We start from the raw sequence: 16,683 nt of genomic DNA on the forward strand, positions 1-16,683 counted from the left end.
TAATAAAGATAGGTTACCGCGCAACAAGTAACGAGTAATTTGCTCAGGGAAGACCGTAATATAAGTACCTAGTAATAAGAAATATTTCTATTCGTCTATTTTAAAGTTACCTATATTCTGCAATTCATATAAGTGGTATTGTAATTATAGGTATGTAATATAATCCTCAACCGGTTTAGAAATTATTTTACATAGATGTAATAAAAAAATATATATATTCATGGAAAATAAAATAGCTTTTTATCTCTGACTTACTCTGGTACTTACTGGAAGCTTACTTTAGGTAGGTAAAAATTACTTATAATCAAATTTGTAAATATTGAAATGATAATATGCGACTATAGAAAAAAGCACCCTTCCGACAAACAACTAATTATTTTCTGATAAAGAAAAATATTATCTGATAGAGAAAAAAAAAAGACATAATGCTGGTGAAAGTGTAAATTTTATTCTACTCGTCTAAAATAACCAATAAGTACCTATCTGAAAATTATAGCATAAATTCTCATTACGTATGTTTTACTTTCTCTAAGTATAACTCTGTTTATAAATCATAAATAAATACGCATAGTCTGAAAAAGTATAGTTAAAGACTATAAGTAGAGTCTGAAATAATATAGATTTATAATAAAAAAAGACTTTAAGACGATTTCTTTTATACGAATTTTCAAAATTAATTAAAGTTGAGTAATACACAGTCATATTAAAGTTATTTATATGTCATTGTTAATTGTAAAGCATATTGACTAAAGGTAAATGTAAAATATTACTTTGATATAATATGTAGTTATAATATTTTTGTTCATAGTAAAAATACCTTTACGATCTATTTAAAAAAAAACAGGAATCAACTCGATAGATATAAATCTTAAGAACAATCATCATTGTTTACATATTGATTGATATAATAATTTACTTTTATTGAACATTCAAATTCAAGCACTTTACACACATTGTACGGATACTAAGATGCAATTATTACTTTTTTAATAATATGATTCAGTATAAATAATAAAGGTTAGACAGGTAAAAAAGAATCTGAATGTTCGAAGACACTTGTAAAAAAGCAGGTTCCCGATAATATTACATTGCCTTCTGGTGTTTCCAGCAGTAAAGGGATAATTTTACCATTTATTTCAGAGCAGTAGGTTACCCGCTTATAACTGTCAACAACCAAGACGTATATCACTGACGTCTTTCGCTATTTACTACTATCATTTTGTATATTATGGAGGTTCTTAGAGGTAAAAGATGTCCACAATTGCCTAAAGAATATTACACATTTTAATTTCAAATTTAACTAGCTTTACTTCTCTGTTTCCGGAATTTCTGAAAGATAAAAGGATCATAAAATAAAAGGATCATACATACAGGTGTTCTGGCATTCTACTTCTCAAGTAATTTGATTAATGTAATGATAAAATAAGTTGATTATTATAATGTATATAATAAGAAGGAAAGTTAATGTAAAAATTTCTAAGGAATTCTCTTTGACTACCGTCAACCGTCCCTTTAAATTTTAAAAGGATAGTAGATATCTGTTTAGTTTAGTCTCGTACAGTGATATAGTCTATTTACATAATTGTTTATAAATTACAAACCCCTTGCAGTTATGACAATTGTAAAATGAAAGTAACCGAGAGCATGATAAAAGTTGAATGACAGAATCTGTACCAAGAAAACTTTCAATGTCATAAGTGACGTCAAACTACTGTCGAGTTTTGACATATGACATTTTAGAACTGTTTATCGATTCGAATAAATGTTTTGGTGTGTTGTGGAAAAGAAAACTGGATATAAATTACAAAGAGCTACTGTTAGAAAATAGGAAAAATAAAAGTACGAAATTAGTTAAAAAGTTTAATTATCGAACGAGTCTTAGAAACAGAGCATGCCGGCAACCTTTATGGTCTATGTCGTAGTATTTTTCGTAGAAATCTTGGATCAACTCTTCAACCTGTAAATAAAACATGGCAAATGATTTATTGCAAGTAAAGTGTGATATTTGCGACGAGATCGCTCACGAGCCCTATATAGAGTGTTGTGAATGCGACACTGTATTGTGTTGTTCCTGTTTCGCGTCGGGAAAAGAGAAAGATAATCACAGAAACGATCACAAGTACGCTATAAGAAAAAATGACTTTCCACTATTTGAAAACTGCAACTGGTCAGCTAAAGAGGAATGTAAGCTTTTGAATGCACTATCTAATTATGGTTATGGAAATTGGGAAGAAATAGCTAAAAGTGTGCATACGAGATCGAAACTGGAATGCCAAGAGCATTATAAAAAGTATTACATAGAAAACGTGAAGTATGATGAGCTGAAATTATTACCGGAAACTAAAGAGTCATTATATCAACCACCTCTAACCCCATACCTGTATAACACAGATCTTAGTATAAACCCACCAAGAAATAATCAATCCGACCCACTTCTCGCCGGTTACAATGCTCATAGATCTGACTTTGAACTCAGCTATGACCATAACGCCGAAAACATATTCAGCACCGATATAAGCTATTCCGCTGATGATGAAGAGGACGATGAATGTATGGATTCGCTGAAGGTTAGTTTGGTCAGTGCACTAAACACTAGATTAAGAGAGAGGCAACGGCGTTACAACATCATCCAGGAACATGGACTCATCATGACCAATAAGTTATTGTCCTGGTTGAAGAGGTTCGATAGTACTCTGTCCAGATCCAAAGCAGAAAAACTACTGTCATTCATGCAGTTCATGAGTGGAATGCAGTTTGATAGCTTAATGGAGTCCCTTAGTTTAGAAGAGGAAATTCTCAATAGAATCGTAAGGTTGTGTGATTATCGGAGGAATGGGATTAGGACATTGTACTCGGCGCGTCTTTATAACCATTTAAAGAAGCAAAACGACAAAGTCTATAAAGAACAGAAATATGTCACCAATATGATGATTAAGAAATTTGACAGTCAGTCACAGATGAAGAGTAAGAACAGTTTGTTTGGTAACAGTATCGGCAGCAAGAAGATAAAAAGAACACTCATGCCGCTGGACATATTGGACATGCCAGGATACCACCTGCTGTCGGACAGTGAGCGAGACTTGTGCTCCAATGTCAGAGTGATCCCGGAGAATTTTCTCGACATCAAAAGAGTCCTCATAGCGGAGAACAACAAACTGGGTTTCCTACGCTTACTGGATGCACGGCGAGTCGTCAAGATAGATGTGAATAAGACTAGGAAAATATATGATCATCTGTTGTCCGAGGGATTCATTGTAAAACCTTAGGGTTGATTTTGTATTAAACCATTTTTCTGTGATATTTTCTTGTTATTCATTGCCTCATGGAATTTATATTGAATTATAAGAACTTACAATTTTAGGAAATTCAATTATTATTATTCATTTAATCAAAACTTTTTATCTTCTATAAAAGTTTAGGACATTCAACAAATAGATTAGGATTTTTATATTTGCTTTTTTTTTTTAATTAATTGACGATTCTATAAAAACAATACACTAGTGAGGTGAATACTTTAACACACTTTAGGTAGACTTATTCAATGAGGTGCAATATTTTTTTAATATAACTAAAGTCCAAGAAAAGAAATGTTCAGTATAAATAAAATGTCATTAAATACTTAGCTTGTAATGTTTAATTACTAAAGATACCTCCGATAACCAGAAACGTTGTGATCCACTCGGAACATATGAATTTTATTATAACTGGTTTTAACACTTATAATATTTTTATTGAAGCTGTGTCTACTCGGTCCCTTGCCCACAATCAAACACATACTTACTTTAAAACCAAATTTTTGGTAGAGGAATACAGCGGGGTTTGTGGGAGACACGTGCAGTGTCACATCCTTGTCCGTGCAAGTCTGGAACAATGAACAACGGTGAACATAAGGAAACTATTGTATTACACACAGCACTGGACTGGACACCACGCCGTGCTGACCACCTCCTGCACTACTTGACGTGCATTGAAATACTATAACTCATCCGTCATGATTCAATAGTTCTTCCCAGCTGGATCTTACGCACAAGATGTAATTATCCTAAGATGGATCTGACAATATTATAATAATAAAATATTTCCCAAGGAACACATTTTTGCTTAACGATAAGAACAGTATGGAGCACACACATGATATAAAATACTAATAAAAGTAAGGAAACTTCAATACTATAATTTTTTTTATCTATTAAATATGTATTTCTGTTTGTTGGCTTAAATACCTTACATTATATTAATCATGAAAAATTTAAACTTGCTTATCCGGAGGTTTATTTGTTCTCAAATATCTCGTGTGCGTCGTCAGGGTCAAGTCACCGGTAAGCCCAGTACGGACTACAGTCCCGTGTGGTTAATCTAAGTAGGTATCGTCACACTAGCAACATGTTTTCCGTTGTCATCAACCTATATCTAACCTCTCTATATCTAACATGTAGCGCGACATACCAATTTAGACTAAGCAGACTGTTCGCCTAACTAACAATGTTTGCCGTAATATCCTTGGGCAGGTGTTCTATGTAACCGACCTGCAGCAGATGGTACATCATGAAGGTGGCGATGCCAGCGTTTCTCCATTCAGGCCTCGTGAGTATGAAGCTGATGTAGGCCTCGCTCTGGCGCACGTCGGGGACGAGGAACGCGCACGCCACCACCAGCCGCCCGAACGTCACCACGCAGCTGAACTCAGGGTACTGGAGCGCTTCCGTCACTGACCCAACACATCTTTCATGAGGAACTTTATTTTGACAAACTGATAGCTAGGAATTCTTCCGTGCGGTGCGATATATAAACAGAATTTTGCAATTTGGCCAAGTGTCTGGATGATAAAGTTTGAAAAAATTTATTGGCACTTTATGAGATTAAATCAAGATGTTCCGTGGCCGCTGCAGGCCAAGGACATTTTTTTAAATGGATCTCTGTTGGAGTGTGGAGGTCCGGCTGACCGCATAGATACTCACTCCTCACCACCGAATAAGATAAACCAGTTGGTAATAAAATATATATATACAAGTTAGCATTGTATCCAAGGAGGATGACTTTGAAGCGATACCAAAATATCGTGAAAAATCATTGAGAAATTGTATGAAAAGAAAGTACATTAGGTCATATGCTGCTATCAAATAATTTAAAAAACAAAGCTGTCGTCCTTCCGAATGGAAGGTCTCCTGGTTCACTATTTATTTGTGTAAACCTTATAAAACATGATAAAATAATATTTTCTTGTGTTATGTTGGTTGAGCCGTGCTATCAGTTTCCGGGCCAGGTTGGCACCAGCCGGCTTGGCGCTATGAACACTCACGGTCTATCCCCGGCCAGAAGAACTGGGCGCAGAGGCTGTTGACGGCCGCGATGTGTTGCGGACGGACGTAGGAGTAGCTGAGGACGGGCCGGGGAGGGACGCGGTACTCGGGGACGTGCCTGTGGTGGGAGATAAGATAAAGATAATCAGCTAGCACATATCATCAGGATGATGGACTTGGCTTTGTTGAGTTCCATCTGTTATCGTTCAAAAGATTTTTTTGTTGTAACTAGGTAGATAGCAGGCTAGTCACTCTGCCATCAAATAAACCTAAATAAAAATTGGAACGAATACGGACGAATTTATGCATGAGATATCGCTTCGTTCAGATACACGGTCTAGAAACAAAGACGAAGACAACAAAAATATGAATAATGAAAAAGTAATGAAAAAGGAATACATGGAGAAATTAAATTTAGTTGCAATGTAATGCGTGTGATGACTGCACTCAGTCTGTGCTGTGTGCAGTTTGTGCAGTCTTTATACTGAAGGGACTTAAACAATAGGAAAAAATGTGAAAAGTTATGACACTTTTGAATTATTTTTGATTGGGCCTCCTACCTATGCGTCTTCATGAGGAGTTCTTCAGTAACCTTCAGCCAGAGGGGTCTGGACGTGGCATCCCTCCTGATGAAGGGTTTCAGTATGGCGCCGGAGTAAGGCGATCTGAAGGTCGTCGGTTCTATGTGCGACAACAACATCGTGCCGTAGTTAGTACTCGCTATAGTGCCGCAGAGGTTGTCTATGAGGTACTGGAAATTTAAAGGTTTCTTAATAAACGCACAAGCCGCATTCCATTTCATATTTTTGTGACAAATAGCTATAGTAATTGAACAACCTATGGCCCAAATGGTCATACGGTTTGCTTCACACATATCTGTAACGCGGAGGCACTTTAATAAAATAAATAACTAGTGATGGTGATATAAGTATCTGCAGGTTCTGCATCTCACCGATCGTTGGAATCTGTCCAGTATGCACTCCGCGTTCATTGCGACTGTGTGGTCCTCCGTCACATACCCGCCCAAGACCTTCACCGCCCTGCAACAAAACACATCCAAATAATCGGACCACGGACCCCACGCCGTCACACGCGACTAACGCACTTGTCCAAATCGAAGACTGGTTTATGTTGGTGTCGTTTCAACCTCCGTAGTGACAGTTTTGCCTTCAGCCTGTACAATTCAGCCTTTTTGCTGGGGTCTTTGACTCTCGGTATGAGGTTTTCCACAGTCTTCAATAGCTGGACTTCTTCGTATTCCGTCAAGGGGACCAGCTTCCGCTTGTCTGATTCGCTGGAATGTTTCTCCACCCAGGGCATGTCTATCGAGTTTGGAAGCGTGGAAAACAGAGATTCCTTCCTGAAGATTTCTTTGTCTTCAACTATTTTCTTAGTTTTTGAGGTCTTTTTAGTTTGTTGCGACTTGTCTCCGTCGGAGTGAGAGTTGGTGTCCGAGTCGTAATACACGGAGGGTCTACTCGAGGACACGCGCTGAAATCATAATCGATGGGTTGCTTATTTTGAATATTCTAAAATATAAATATTAAATTAAATTATAAGGATAAACATTTTCTTAGAAGATAGGGGAATCTGTGTCATTTATAGACAATGACTAATGAGATATTATTACTATACAAGTGTGACTATTTAGCCGAAACCTTTAACATAGAACAGTACGGAGTGGGAGGTTATGACATACAAACTTACGCTCTGAACGCGACTGGCGGGCGCGAAGTCGAACTCCCAAAAGGAATCGGAGTTGTCCTTCGCCGTCACACACGTCAGGGACTCAGGTTCCTCGAGGTATTCATGTCTACGAGAGAAAAAACCATATCATTCCATCCTTATCTTCAATGACTGTATAAAGTGAAAATGTTTATAACCCTTCTAATTACACATAAATCTAAGCCGCTAAATACCAAGTACCTTTCTTCACCCTCATAAGTCTTCACCTCCGAGCTCTCCGAAGCGTCAGAGTCCAACTTCCTCCTCTTATTTGGGTTCATTTCCACGTTTAGATAGACACCGTAACCTGAGGTTATAAAGAACATCTTCACCAAAGAACACATGAAAGGATCTGTCTACTATGTAGGAAACAGAAAAAAACTCTCAACTTTGTTCATTAACTAAATAACGATACCTGGACGTTAGTCTTGTGAAATTCATTTTAGTTAGCAAAACTTATAGTTGGGTGCTTAAGAATTTCTCTAGTTAATTTTTGTAGGCAGATATTGAGTTTTCAAGTAAATATCTTATCTGGAAGACAAAGTACAGCTATAGGAGCCAGCCTAATAGACTCACTCATTAAATATTAATCAAGAGAAATCTTTTTCGTGGGTTCTATGCAGTGTTACTAGTGACACAAATGAACAATTTAAAAGTTATTGTTGGGTATACTAAGAGTCTTTTTTTGCTAAACTACCCTAACTTCACTATTAGAAGCCATTGCTGAAGTCTATACATTGTAAAATGTTTGATAGTCATGGGAATGAATTTTCTTACCCATTAATTTGATTTTACTAATAAACAACACGGAGTCCAGTGTGAACTGATTGCGAGGCTGGCCTTTTGTTTTTTCTTTATTCATTTCTTGTACTGTAATACTTATAACAGGTTAGGTTGATATACTCATATATAATATAGTATGTATTTAAGGTATTAATGGAAAATACTATACAGATATGTGCAGCGACCGCGGGGGAAAAACCATGCATAAGTTTCCACCATCCCGACTCTCCGAGGGCAACGGAGCCCGATCGGAAGAATGTATTGCTGTACACCGACAATGCTCCGGATATTGTTCCTATCCAGTTCTTCTTACGACTGTAAAACAATTGAAGTATTTAATAACAAGTTCATGAACATTTAATGTAAATTTGACAAAAAGCAAATCAATTTTGAAAATAATACTTGCGAGTCCCAAACAACAGGGTCCAATTTCTGTCGACGAATGAACAGATGTGTGTTTTGTAATGGAAGTAGCCGCTGTTGCTTATACCCTGCATGTGCTCGCTCAGGTGATTTAATGTTAACAACAGCACATGGACCCTGAAACATGATGCCACAGTTGGTAACACTTGGAACTGATTAATTGATTAGGAAATTGAGTTGCATGAAAAGAAAATTAATTATTGTAGGATAAAGCTTAATAGTCACATACAAAAAATTTGCATAAAATAATTAGGCATAAAGATCAACGACACTATATTCCATTGGGTGGAGAGTTATGATTTAGTTGTACTTATAATTTTTACATAGTATTTGAAGATATTTTCGGAGCAACAAAGTTTGTAATTTGAAATACTCTGTTTGGGTTTAAAAACAAACAACAGGATCAGAGGTCCAGAACAAAATTCAACGATGTCGACTTTATAAACAGTGTTTACATCTTACCAAGGGAATTTGTTGCGTTCAAACAGCTCTTCCTTAGTGGGTGAACATTCTAAGCATGTGAAGTCAAAGAAAACATCTCCGTCTATATCTCCAGGTGTACCAGGACGTCGTAAACAAATTAAATGCACTGCACATTTGCATTTCTCGCAAACTAAGCATGGCTTGTATTGTTTGTTTTCTGGTTGTTGACAATATTTGCATACTATAGGCGTTAACGTTTCTGTATTACCGGCATCTGTGTCTATTGTACTTGTAGTAGCAATAATGGTAGAAGTTTCGTTCATTTTAATTTGATTGTTTTGTTTTGAAAAGTCTAACCTAGCCACGGCTGAAAGACATTTGACAACAGATGACACTTGACAGATAATACCTGATATAGGTACTTAGTAAATAGCTTAAAAAGTAAATAAGCTAAAATAAGTTAAGATATAGTTTCATAAAAAAAAATATAACATAAAAGTTGTCTACATAACGTAAAATTATTCAGAAAAATGCCAAATGACATGGTTGTATCTCTGGATTATATATCCTGGCAACAATGGACTTAAGACTGATTTTACAAATAAGAATGCGTATAAAAATAAAATGTATGTACTATTGACTGATAATGAGAATTACTCTATTTAACAACTTTGATTCCTTAGTAAGAAACTGAGTCCCTTAATATAATTGCATCCACCCAATTTTCACTCGTTACTTTATCCTATTTTGAAAAACGAGACGCTGCGCTTAAAAACGAATCATCTTTGGAACAATTTCCAAGAAGGTAAATTCCTATAAAATATCTTTTTAGCATATCATTATGCTTGCCACAAGTTTTGCATGACCACAATATATAAGGAGAGACTCTTAGTCTTTCATATATATATCTATTCATATTTTAGTATGAACGTGGATTATTGAATGGGAAATGTTTGGGAAGTATTGCGACGATACAAATTTGCGGTAAACATACATGGACTAGGATTATAATTATAGATAACACATATATAATAGAAAAAAATAACTTATGGTAAGACCTAGTCGTGGATTTTTAGGAAAAGGAGTTGTCTTTGCAAATAAGGCAACATTTTCAATTTAGACTTTGAAATAAAAGACGGAGGGGTTTTAATAAGGCAATTAAACATTAAAGTTTCAAGTTCCAAATATTTATTAAATCGTTGTCACCATTGGCATTTTCTTTTGATGTGTCCACATTTTGTATAAGATATTATAAAAACAATACCATTTAGTTCAAGAAATCATGTACTTCTTTTTGTAATCTTTGTGTATTAAAACTTTCACTTATTTTTGTATTAACAAAATGTCCGCTTCACAAGTTGTTTATAAGACCTAAATAACTAATAACCTGGATAAAATTTTACGTTTGTTGATATTTAATATTTTATTTTATCTGGAACCTTTGTGTCTAGGATATTGGTAAAATGCAAACATATAGCAGATATTTTATTAGGAACAAGTGAAACTGCCAATTGTACAATTTTTTGTTTCTTTACTTATTATAATTTGTTTTATTCCGATTTTATTAAAAGTAATGGCGGGCAAACTATGTTGCATTGTCTAATGGTGTCTGTCGGAGCGTTCCGTGCGGAACTCTCGTATCCATTTGTCTATGTTCTGTTTGTGTATGTTTCTGGCGAGTTTTACTGAATTGGGATCAGCTGGGTTGGAAGGCATCAGGTCAAGGTGATGGGCCGCGTCGATGATAACAACTGCCTTCACTGAATTACTGATACTATTCAGGATGCCGCCTGTAAAAACAGAAGCATCGTATTTGATTTCCGAGTACAGGATATGTATTCCATAATTAAGTGTAGATGAATGATCGTCAGTGACAATTGGTGGATAAAAACTTCACATCATTATTTATCCTGTAACTTAGGTGATAATTAGTAACCGGTAAGCACAGTGGATAATTAATGAATACCATTTATTTATTTCAGAGCTCCAAAAATAAAATCTTTATTTGCAGTGCTACCTCCCGCCCAGGGATCCAGCAGTCCATTACTGAACACAATATTGGTCGCCGCTCGAAGCCTGTCTCCTCCGTACTGTATCCGAGCCGCCTCCTGTCGCGGGTACACGTTGTATTTCCTGTGACAGTCTTCAGCGTATTTGGTGAAGTTCCAAGGGGAGGGCTCGAACATATCTTGGTTTCCGGTAGTGCACATCGGCATTATCATCTCTGTGCACGCCTGGTAGGATTTACTATGGTTAAGATGGCAATAAAATTATCGCTCGTGATAATATACCAAAAAAAAAACTTCTTTGAAGAAGTATGTATATGCAAAAAAAAAATATAGATTAGTCACCTGATAGTCCCATCCACTAGCGTCAAGATTGCCGAAGTCGTCTCCCTTCTTGTAGTCGACACAGGGGGCTTTGCCATCATAGTTGCTGTACACTTTGATCACCTTACCAATAGCCTGAAACGTTTCTGTCCTATAAAACGATCTTCCAGTCCTCTAAACTTCATCTTCCGGTTCAATATGAGAAGTAATACTATTTAAAATCTACGATAAATAACGTATCGCTTGAAATGAGTAAAAATAGCCTTGCTCTGTTTGCTCGGAATGGGTATGTGATCAGTTGTTGATACGGTATTTACATAATTATGCCATAACGAATCATTTCTACAAATTACTCCAATTTAAATATATTTATAAAGAGTGCCAGAAAAGCAAGTTATTTAAAACTGCAATTTTTTTTTAAATGTAGGAAAAATTTCAAGTCTTGAATAAGTAAAAAGTATAAATGTTTTTTGCTGACTAGGGCCCAACTTATCTCTATCATAAATATAATTACAGTGTATTTAATTTCAAATTAACGGCTTAGGTACTTTTAGACCGACTTGAAAAAGATGGAAGTTCTCTATTTGATAATGTGTTATGTGTTTGATAATTACGTTATTACACTTTTTTCTCAAAGGGAAACCTCAATAGAGTGATGACGGGTATCTCCGAAGGGGTTTAATATACGAGCAAAGTTTCAGGCATCGGCTAGTTAATGAGGGTCACTGACCTCAATGAGTTTTTGTCCACTGAGGGTCTCGTTCAAGTACTGACACACTACTCGCACCGGCTGCGCGGGCAGGGGCAGCAGGAAGTCCGACGGGAAGGGATAGTTCACCATCGCGAGGGTTTCGTACATCGACTGGAGGAACTCCATCAAGGTGTTCACATCCGCAGGCTTCACGGGCTCGCACAGGTTCCAGTTCTTGTGAAGCCAATCGGTATTGTTTTGACTTTCGAGAAATTTCCTGGAACAATGATGTCAACCGGAATATTAACTCTCTTATCATGTCATTCCAATCGAGAACAGTGAGTATTGATTGATTTTTCATGGTCACTCATTCACGTCAACTCGCTTGTGTTTCATTTAACCTGCTGTAAATCCATTAGTATACGAAACATTTGATCGGAGACCTTTATTGTTAGCAAAAGGATTCGGTACCTAAGAACACCCCACGAGCTTCTTATATTTTTAACGCATTTTTCATCCGCTATTTTGAAGCTGGAAGTCACAATCCTGTGGAACACTTCGCACGGCACCATCCCGGGGTACATGTGGATCGGGGCCGAGGCGGCTATGGCGCCCGTCACCAGGTGGGGGTACTTGATGCGTATGTAGGCGGAGAGCATTCCACCGTAAGATCCTGCAAAAAAACACAGAAGATTAACAGAGCAGCTCAACATATAAAATACATTTATTTCATCTTAACAGTAAGCGTCTTTTCTAAGTATAGATACCTCCAAAAGCAATGACGGGGTATGTCGGTCTCTGTTTGTTTCCCTGTAGATAGTTTATGAGGTCTGCGTAATCAGCTAACGCCTGTTCGGATGTCAAGTAGCCAATGTGCTCGTTGTCCAGTGACTTATTACCGAAGGGCATTGATTGACCATAGTATCTGAACAATAAATATATTTTTTATTCTGAGATATACATATTTTACATTCATACCACTTAAATAGCGCCATTTATGCTAGAACTGAAAAAAAAATACACTTTGAGGGCACCTAAACACTACAGTACCTACACCGTATGTAATAAAAAAAAATTGCATTAAAACTTTGGACTAATGAAAGTACGTAAATTAAGTAAACATTCAACAGCATTTTAAACGGATGTAAATATACAGCCATATGAAAATTGATACACTGCGAGTCATTTTTATATAAGTTTGACCCAATTGGAAAAAAAGTTTTAAATTTTTCATTATAGTTTTAACAGAGGTTATCGAATATGAAACGGAAATGCTTCGTGTAGTGTGATCATACAACCTGGACTAAGTATGCCAAAATGTTTGCATTTTATACTGTAATTTTACATTACGTCACATACCTAATATTTTTTTAATTACATACTTTAATTTTTTTCGGGGACCTTTTCGAATGATGCATTACAGATGACGCTTTTATTTCATTATATTAAATTCATAAACACAGACAGAACAATAACAAAAAAATGTATTCATAATCTACGTGACAAAACTATAGAATATTACGAGACAAACCTATGTTCTGCAAATACCAATTTCGCTTTAAATTCCTCAGCGATGTCCCACATAAAGCCGGTGTGTTTCGCGAACACCTCAATTTGTCCCTGATGACAAATAATATATTTATACGCAATGAATATTTAGAGGAAGTCACAGTTTATAAGATTTCAAGCAAATTAAATAACATCGGATACGGTCTCCGAGCGCTCGAGCGTCGTAAATCATTATTATTTATTATTTACGCTAAGGTATTGTTATATCATTTTCACACAATTAATTGATCCTTTTGAACTTTCTTAGAAAAATGTCCTTATTTTGATAAAAAATTTATAACTTAATAAATTCAACTATGTATAAGGTATTTTTAAAGATTTTTTTGTGGATGTCGTATAAAAATAATCAAATTTTAATATATACATTGGCCTCTATCTATACATTTCTCCATTTTATTAAATAATTTAGTTATCGATATTAAGTAACAAGAAGTGATACACCCAAAATAATAATAGTTATTCGATAAGGTTCACATAATAAATATATATTTAAGTTAACATATATCTGTGCTTTACATTTTGCTGTGAGATGAATCACATACTAAATGGAACAATAAACAACGTGCAATACGATTTTTTTACAAACTTATATAATAATTGATTTAATCTCTGTTACTTTATCTAAATAATATTTAAATGTTTGTAAATAAAAGTGAACTGTGTGATAAGCATGGATAAAATATAGTTGATGCGATAGGACAACCAACAGTTATTTTTTAAATTCTAACCTCATTTCCTGTATAGAAGAATATCGGTCCGCCTCCCTTGTCCCAATACTCCTCGTTGATCAGATATTTTATGTTGAAAGTTTCGTTTCTCTGGAATCCGAAGTGATCCAGGGGCACATTGAACCATTTCGTCTCGAACTTGTAGTCACAGGTCACATAATTTATGAACAATACAAGCGATATTACTCTGAACATTATGTCGTGTTCACTCGTCGATGTTTCACGATACAATAATGAACCGACGATTAAGTATTAACGGACGATGCGCCGGACGCCGGTAGGTATACACTATACACACACAGTACACAGTGACGTAAGGTGCGCTCCCGGAGTTAAGTGTCAATTGGACAAGGATATTCGAGATATGATTGGTCAATACACTTTGAAACTTTATCTATAACCTGCGATGTCTGATCAAACTAGTTCATGAGTACCTAACGTGTGATTTACTTTGATCATTATGCTTGTTTTTCATTCCTAATAATTTAAGAACTACATTCCATTTCATTGGGATTAACTTAATCATTGTAAATAAGAATCTGACAAGTGCAAGTTTGATTTGCAATTCGAGTATGTGCGATAGAAAAAAAAGACAACGCTGAAAGAAGAAAGAAAGAAAGAAATGAAGTAATTTTATTAAGAATTTATGTATTTTTTTTATCAGTAATTTTTGAAAATGCCGTATATTCCCCTAACTAAAATTAAAATGTGATATGAGACAAGCTCAAATGTCATGAGAACACAGTCATTCCCGTACATCGACAAAGTTCATGGTCTGCTGGATAACTGCAAATAAATTTATGATCGTAATACCGAATATGATACTTATTTTAACTATTAAAATTCATTTTTCTTTTTCTTGTTCTACATAAAGTTGACAGTTTATGATTTAAGTTCAACGGTAGGCAAATCCCCTTTAGGTTTTTATTCATATTATACGGATAAGACTTCGCGCCCTTGATTCTTGAAATAAGTGACGTGACATCCCGGCAATTATTATTCTATATTTTTTTATGTTACATAAACGATTAACTTTTTTACACAGTTTGTGACATTTTATCATTGTACTGTTAGCTAATCATGTGATTTCCTAGTTTTTGAATTGATACCGACAAATATTTTTACACGAAATAAAGAGGTCTTGGTCATATTGTTTCATTGGTTTGAAATTAATAATTTAGTAGATAATTCCAAGAAAAAGTTATGCTATATAAATATGTCTAAGAAGCACAATCCAATGTATGGTCAAGCTACATACTGTGTGTTTTTAATTTTTCATTTATAGACACAGTTTTGATGTACATTTCTGAATGCAGCCCCGGAAACGATCCGTAGGTAGATCGCCGCAAGCCTGTGACAACTGTATAGTTCTTTGTGGCTGGTCCAATACGTGTCCTCTAACGTCCTACCCTGGTACTCGGTACATGTACATAATTATATTTTCAATATCAGAAAATTAAAATTAAAGTACATAATATAGAATGAAAAACTCATCGACACGAGCGGGATTCGAACGGGTACATACGGAATGTTGCTTTCCAGCGCCTTTGCTAAAATATGGTATAGCGTGCTGAATGAAGTCGGAGAATTAATTTCGAAATAAAGTCTATATGACAGTTAAATTTGTTGAACGCTGAAGGGTTTAGGTCTACTTATTACCCTTACTTTATCTAAGAAACAATAAGTCCATTACTGATGACCATTGGACCTCTCCTCCATCTTGAATACGAGTCCCTTATCGTCGTGGTGCACATTGTGTTTTACTAAGGTTCAAGGATGATCGTTTTAACATATGTTGAATTCCAGTCCACCATCTTGGTATCATGATTTGGGAGATTTGCTGTTGGGAGTAACTTAACGTTACGTAATACTTTAAAATAGTACACCAAACTTTAAAATTAATATTAAGTTTATTTTTGAAATGAATTTAGTTAATTTCATTGTTTTTTGTTATTTATTAAATTATAAGTAAATTGAAAAACAAATACAGCAGCGTAAACTTCTTTACAGGAAGCTGTACCTTCAGAGTTGTGTTGAAACAATTTTCCGAGCTCTAAAAAAGTATTTTTAAGTATTTTCTTTGAGTATGAATATAAAATGTGACCTGTCTATGGTAATAAAACTACGGTTTGATTAAAAAAATATAAGCAATAACAATAAATTGATATATTGAAACTGAATTGTTTAAAATGTTACAAAGACGAAGTGCTTGTACAGAATATTGTTAATATACCGGGACTTGGGATTGGGACTTATACATTTCACACGCTATAATTAGCGAATGTTTGATGTGATTTCAAGTGTTATATAAAAAAATTGTTTTCAATATATAATGAACCGGTAAAACGAAGTCTTCATTTAGACATAAGTGGCTGCTAATAATTTACAATTTTAAAAACGTTCTAGGAATATTTATTATAGAACAGTTTTGTAGAATAGAAGTGAAGTAAATTAAAATCCTTATAGTACAACACAACAGACGCTTGAAAGAAATATGGCTGACATTAGACTCTTTTTTAGTAGTACTTCATATATTTGTTTTCACGCCTGAAAGTTTTCATTTAGCAATTTCTAGAAAATACAAATTTACAAGTTTATAATATCAGTAAATCTTGTATACAGCTTTTTATGTAAATATTGATATACAATAATTGTAATAAATTATGTGTTGCTGAGAAATATGCAAAGACGAAAAAACAATAAAAAATATA

At 35.0% G+C, this 16,683-nt stretch overlaps 3 protein-coding genes across 3 annotated transcripts; 1 reads left to right on the top strand and 2 right to left on the bottom strand.

Annotated features, from left to right (window-relative positions):
• Positions 1–1,847: 1,847 nt before the first annotated feature.
• Positions 1,848–9,046, bottom strand: LOC116778822 (cysteine-rich protein 2-binding protein). Its single transcript, XM_032672865.2, has 13 exons — positions 8,694–9,046; positions 8,211–8,348; positions 7,978–8,123; positions 7,803–7,895; positions 7,227–7,332; positions 7,008–7,113; positions 6,406–6,791; positions 6,253–6,340; positions 5,861–6,051; positions 5,300–5,418; positions 4,527–4,708; positions 3,782–3,862; positions 1,848–1,957 (listed from the first exon to the last, which is right to left on the bottom strand). Exons 1-13 carry the CDS (start codon positions 8,975–8,977, stop codon positions 1,865–1,867), a joined length of 2,013 nt encoding a protein of 670 aa, XP_032528756.2. The 5' UTR covers positions 8,978–9,046; the 3' UTR covers positions 1,848–1,864.
• Positions 1,955–3,298, top strand: LOC116778829 (transcriptional adapter 2A). Its single transcript, XM_032672878.2, has one exon. The coding sequence runs from the start codon at positions 1,971–1,973 to the stop codon at positions 3,264–3,266; it is 1,296 nt and encodes a 431-aa protein (XP_032528769.2). The 5' UTR covers positions 1,955–1,970; the 3' UTR covers positions 3,267–3,298.
• Positions 9,047–9,825: 779 nt separating the features above from the next.
• On the bottom strand, positions 9,826–14,250 carry LOC116778827 (lysosomal Pro-X carboxypeptidase). Its single transcript, XM_032672875.2, has 8 exons — positions 13,973–14,250; positions 13,207–13,295; positions 12,443–12,600; positions 12,147–12,348; positions 11,715–11,952; positions 11,006–11,119; positions 10,672–10,888; positions 9,826–10,444 (listed from the first exon to the last, which is right to left on the bottom strand). The coding sequence occupies exons 1-8, from the start codon at positions 14,165–14,167 to the stop codon at positions 10,254–10,256; spliced, it is 1,404 nt and encodes a 467-aa protein (XP_032528766.1). The 5' UTR covers positions 14,168–14,250; the 3' UTR covers positions 9,826–10,253.
• Positions 14,251–16,683: the final 2,433 nt, after the last annotated feature.

This window comes from Danaus plexippus, chromosome 6, assembly GCF_018135715.1.
Source record: "Danaus plexippus chromosome 6, MEX_DaPlex, whole genome shotgun sequence".
Lineage (NCBI taxonomy): Eukaryota > Metazoa > Arthropoda > Insecta > Lepidoptera > Nymphalidae > Danaus > Danaus plexippus.

Bases quoted from the DNA above. Each gene is read 5' to 3' on its own strand.
- LOC116778829 (XM_032672878.2), top strand. From the start codon at position 1,971: ATGGCAAATGATTTATTGCAAGTAAAGTGTGATATTTGCGACGAGATC.
- LOC116778822 (XM_032672865.2), bottom strand. From the start codon at position 8,977: ATGAACGAAACTTCTACCATTATTGCTACTACAAGTACAATAGACACA. The intron at 7,114-7,226 runs GTACTTGGTATT...TTTCTCTCGTAG, and splicing joins ACTTATGAGGGTGAAGAAAG to ACATGAATACCTCGAGGAAC. The intron at 3,863-4,526 runs GTCGGTTACATA...TCATTGTTCCAG, and splicing joins TGATGTACCATCTGCTGCAG to ACTTGCACGGACAAGGATGT.
- LOC116778827 (XM_032672875.2), bottom strand. From the start codon at position 14,167: ATGTTCAGAGTAATATCGCTTGTATTGTTCATAAATTATGTGACCTGT. The intron at 12,601-13,206 runs GTTTGTCTCGTA...TTTATTGTTCAG, and splicing joins TTGGTATTTGCAGAACATAG to ATACTATGGTCAATCAATGC. The intron at 10,445-10,671 runs GTAGCACTGCAA...CTGTTTTTACAG, and splicing joins GCTGGATCCCTGGGCGGGAG to GCGGCATCCTGAATAGTATC.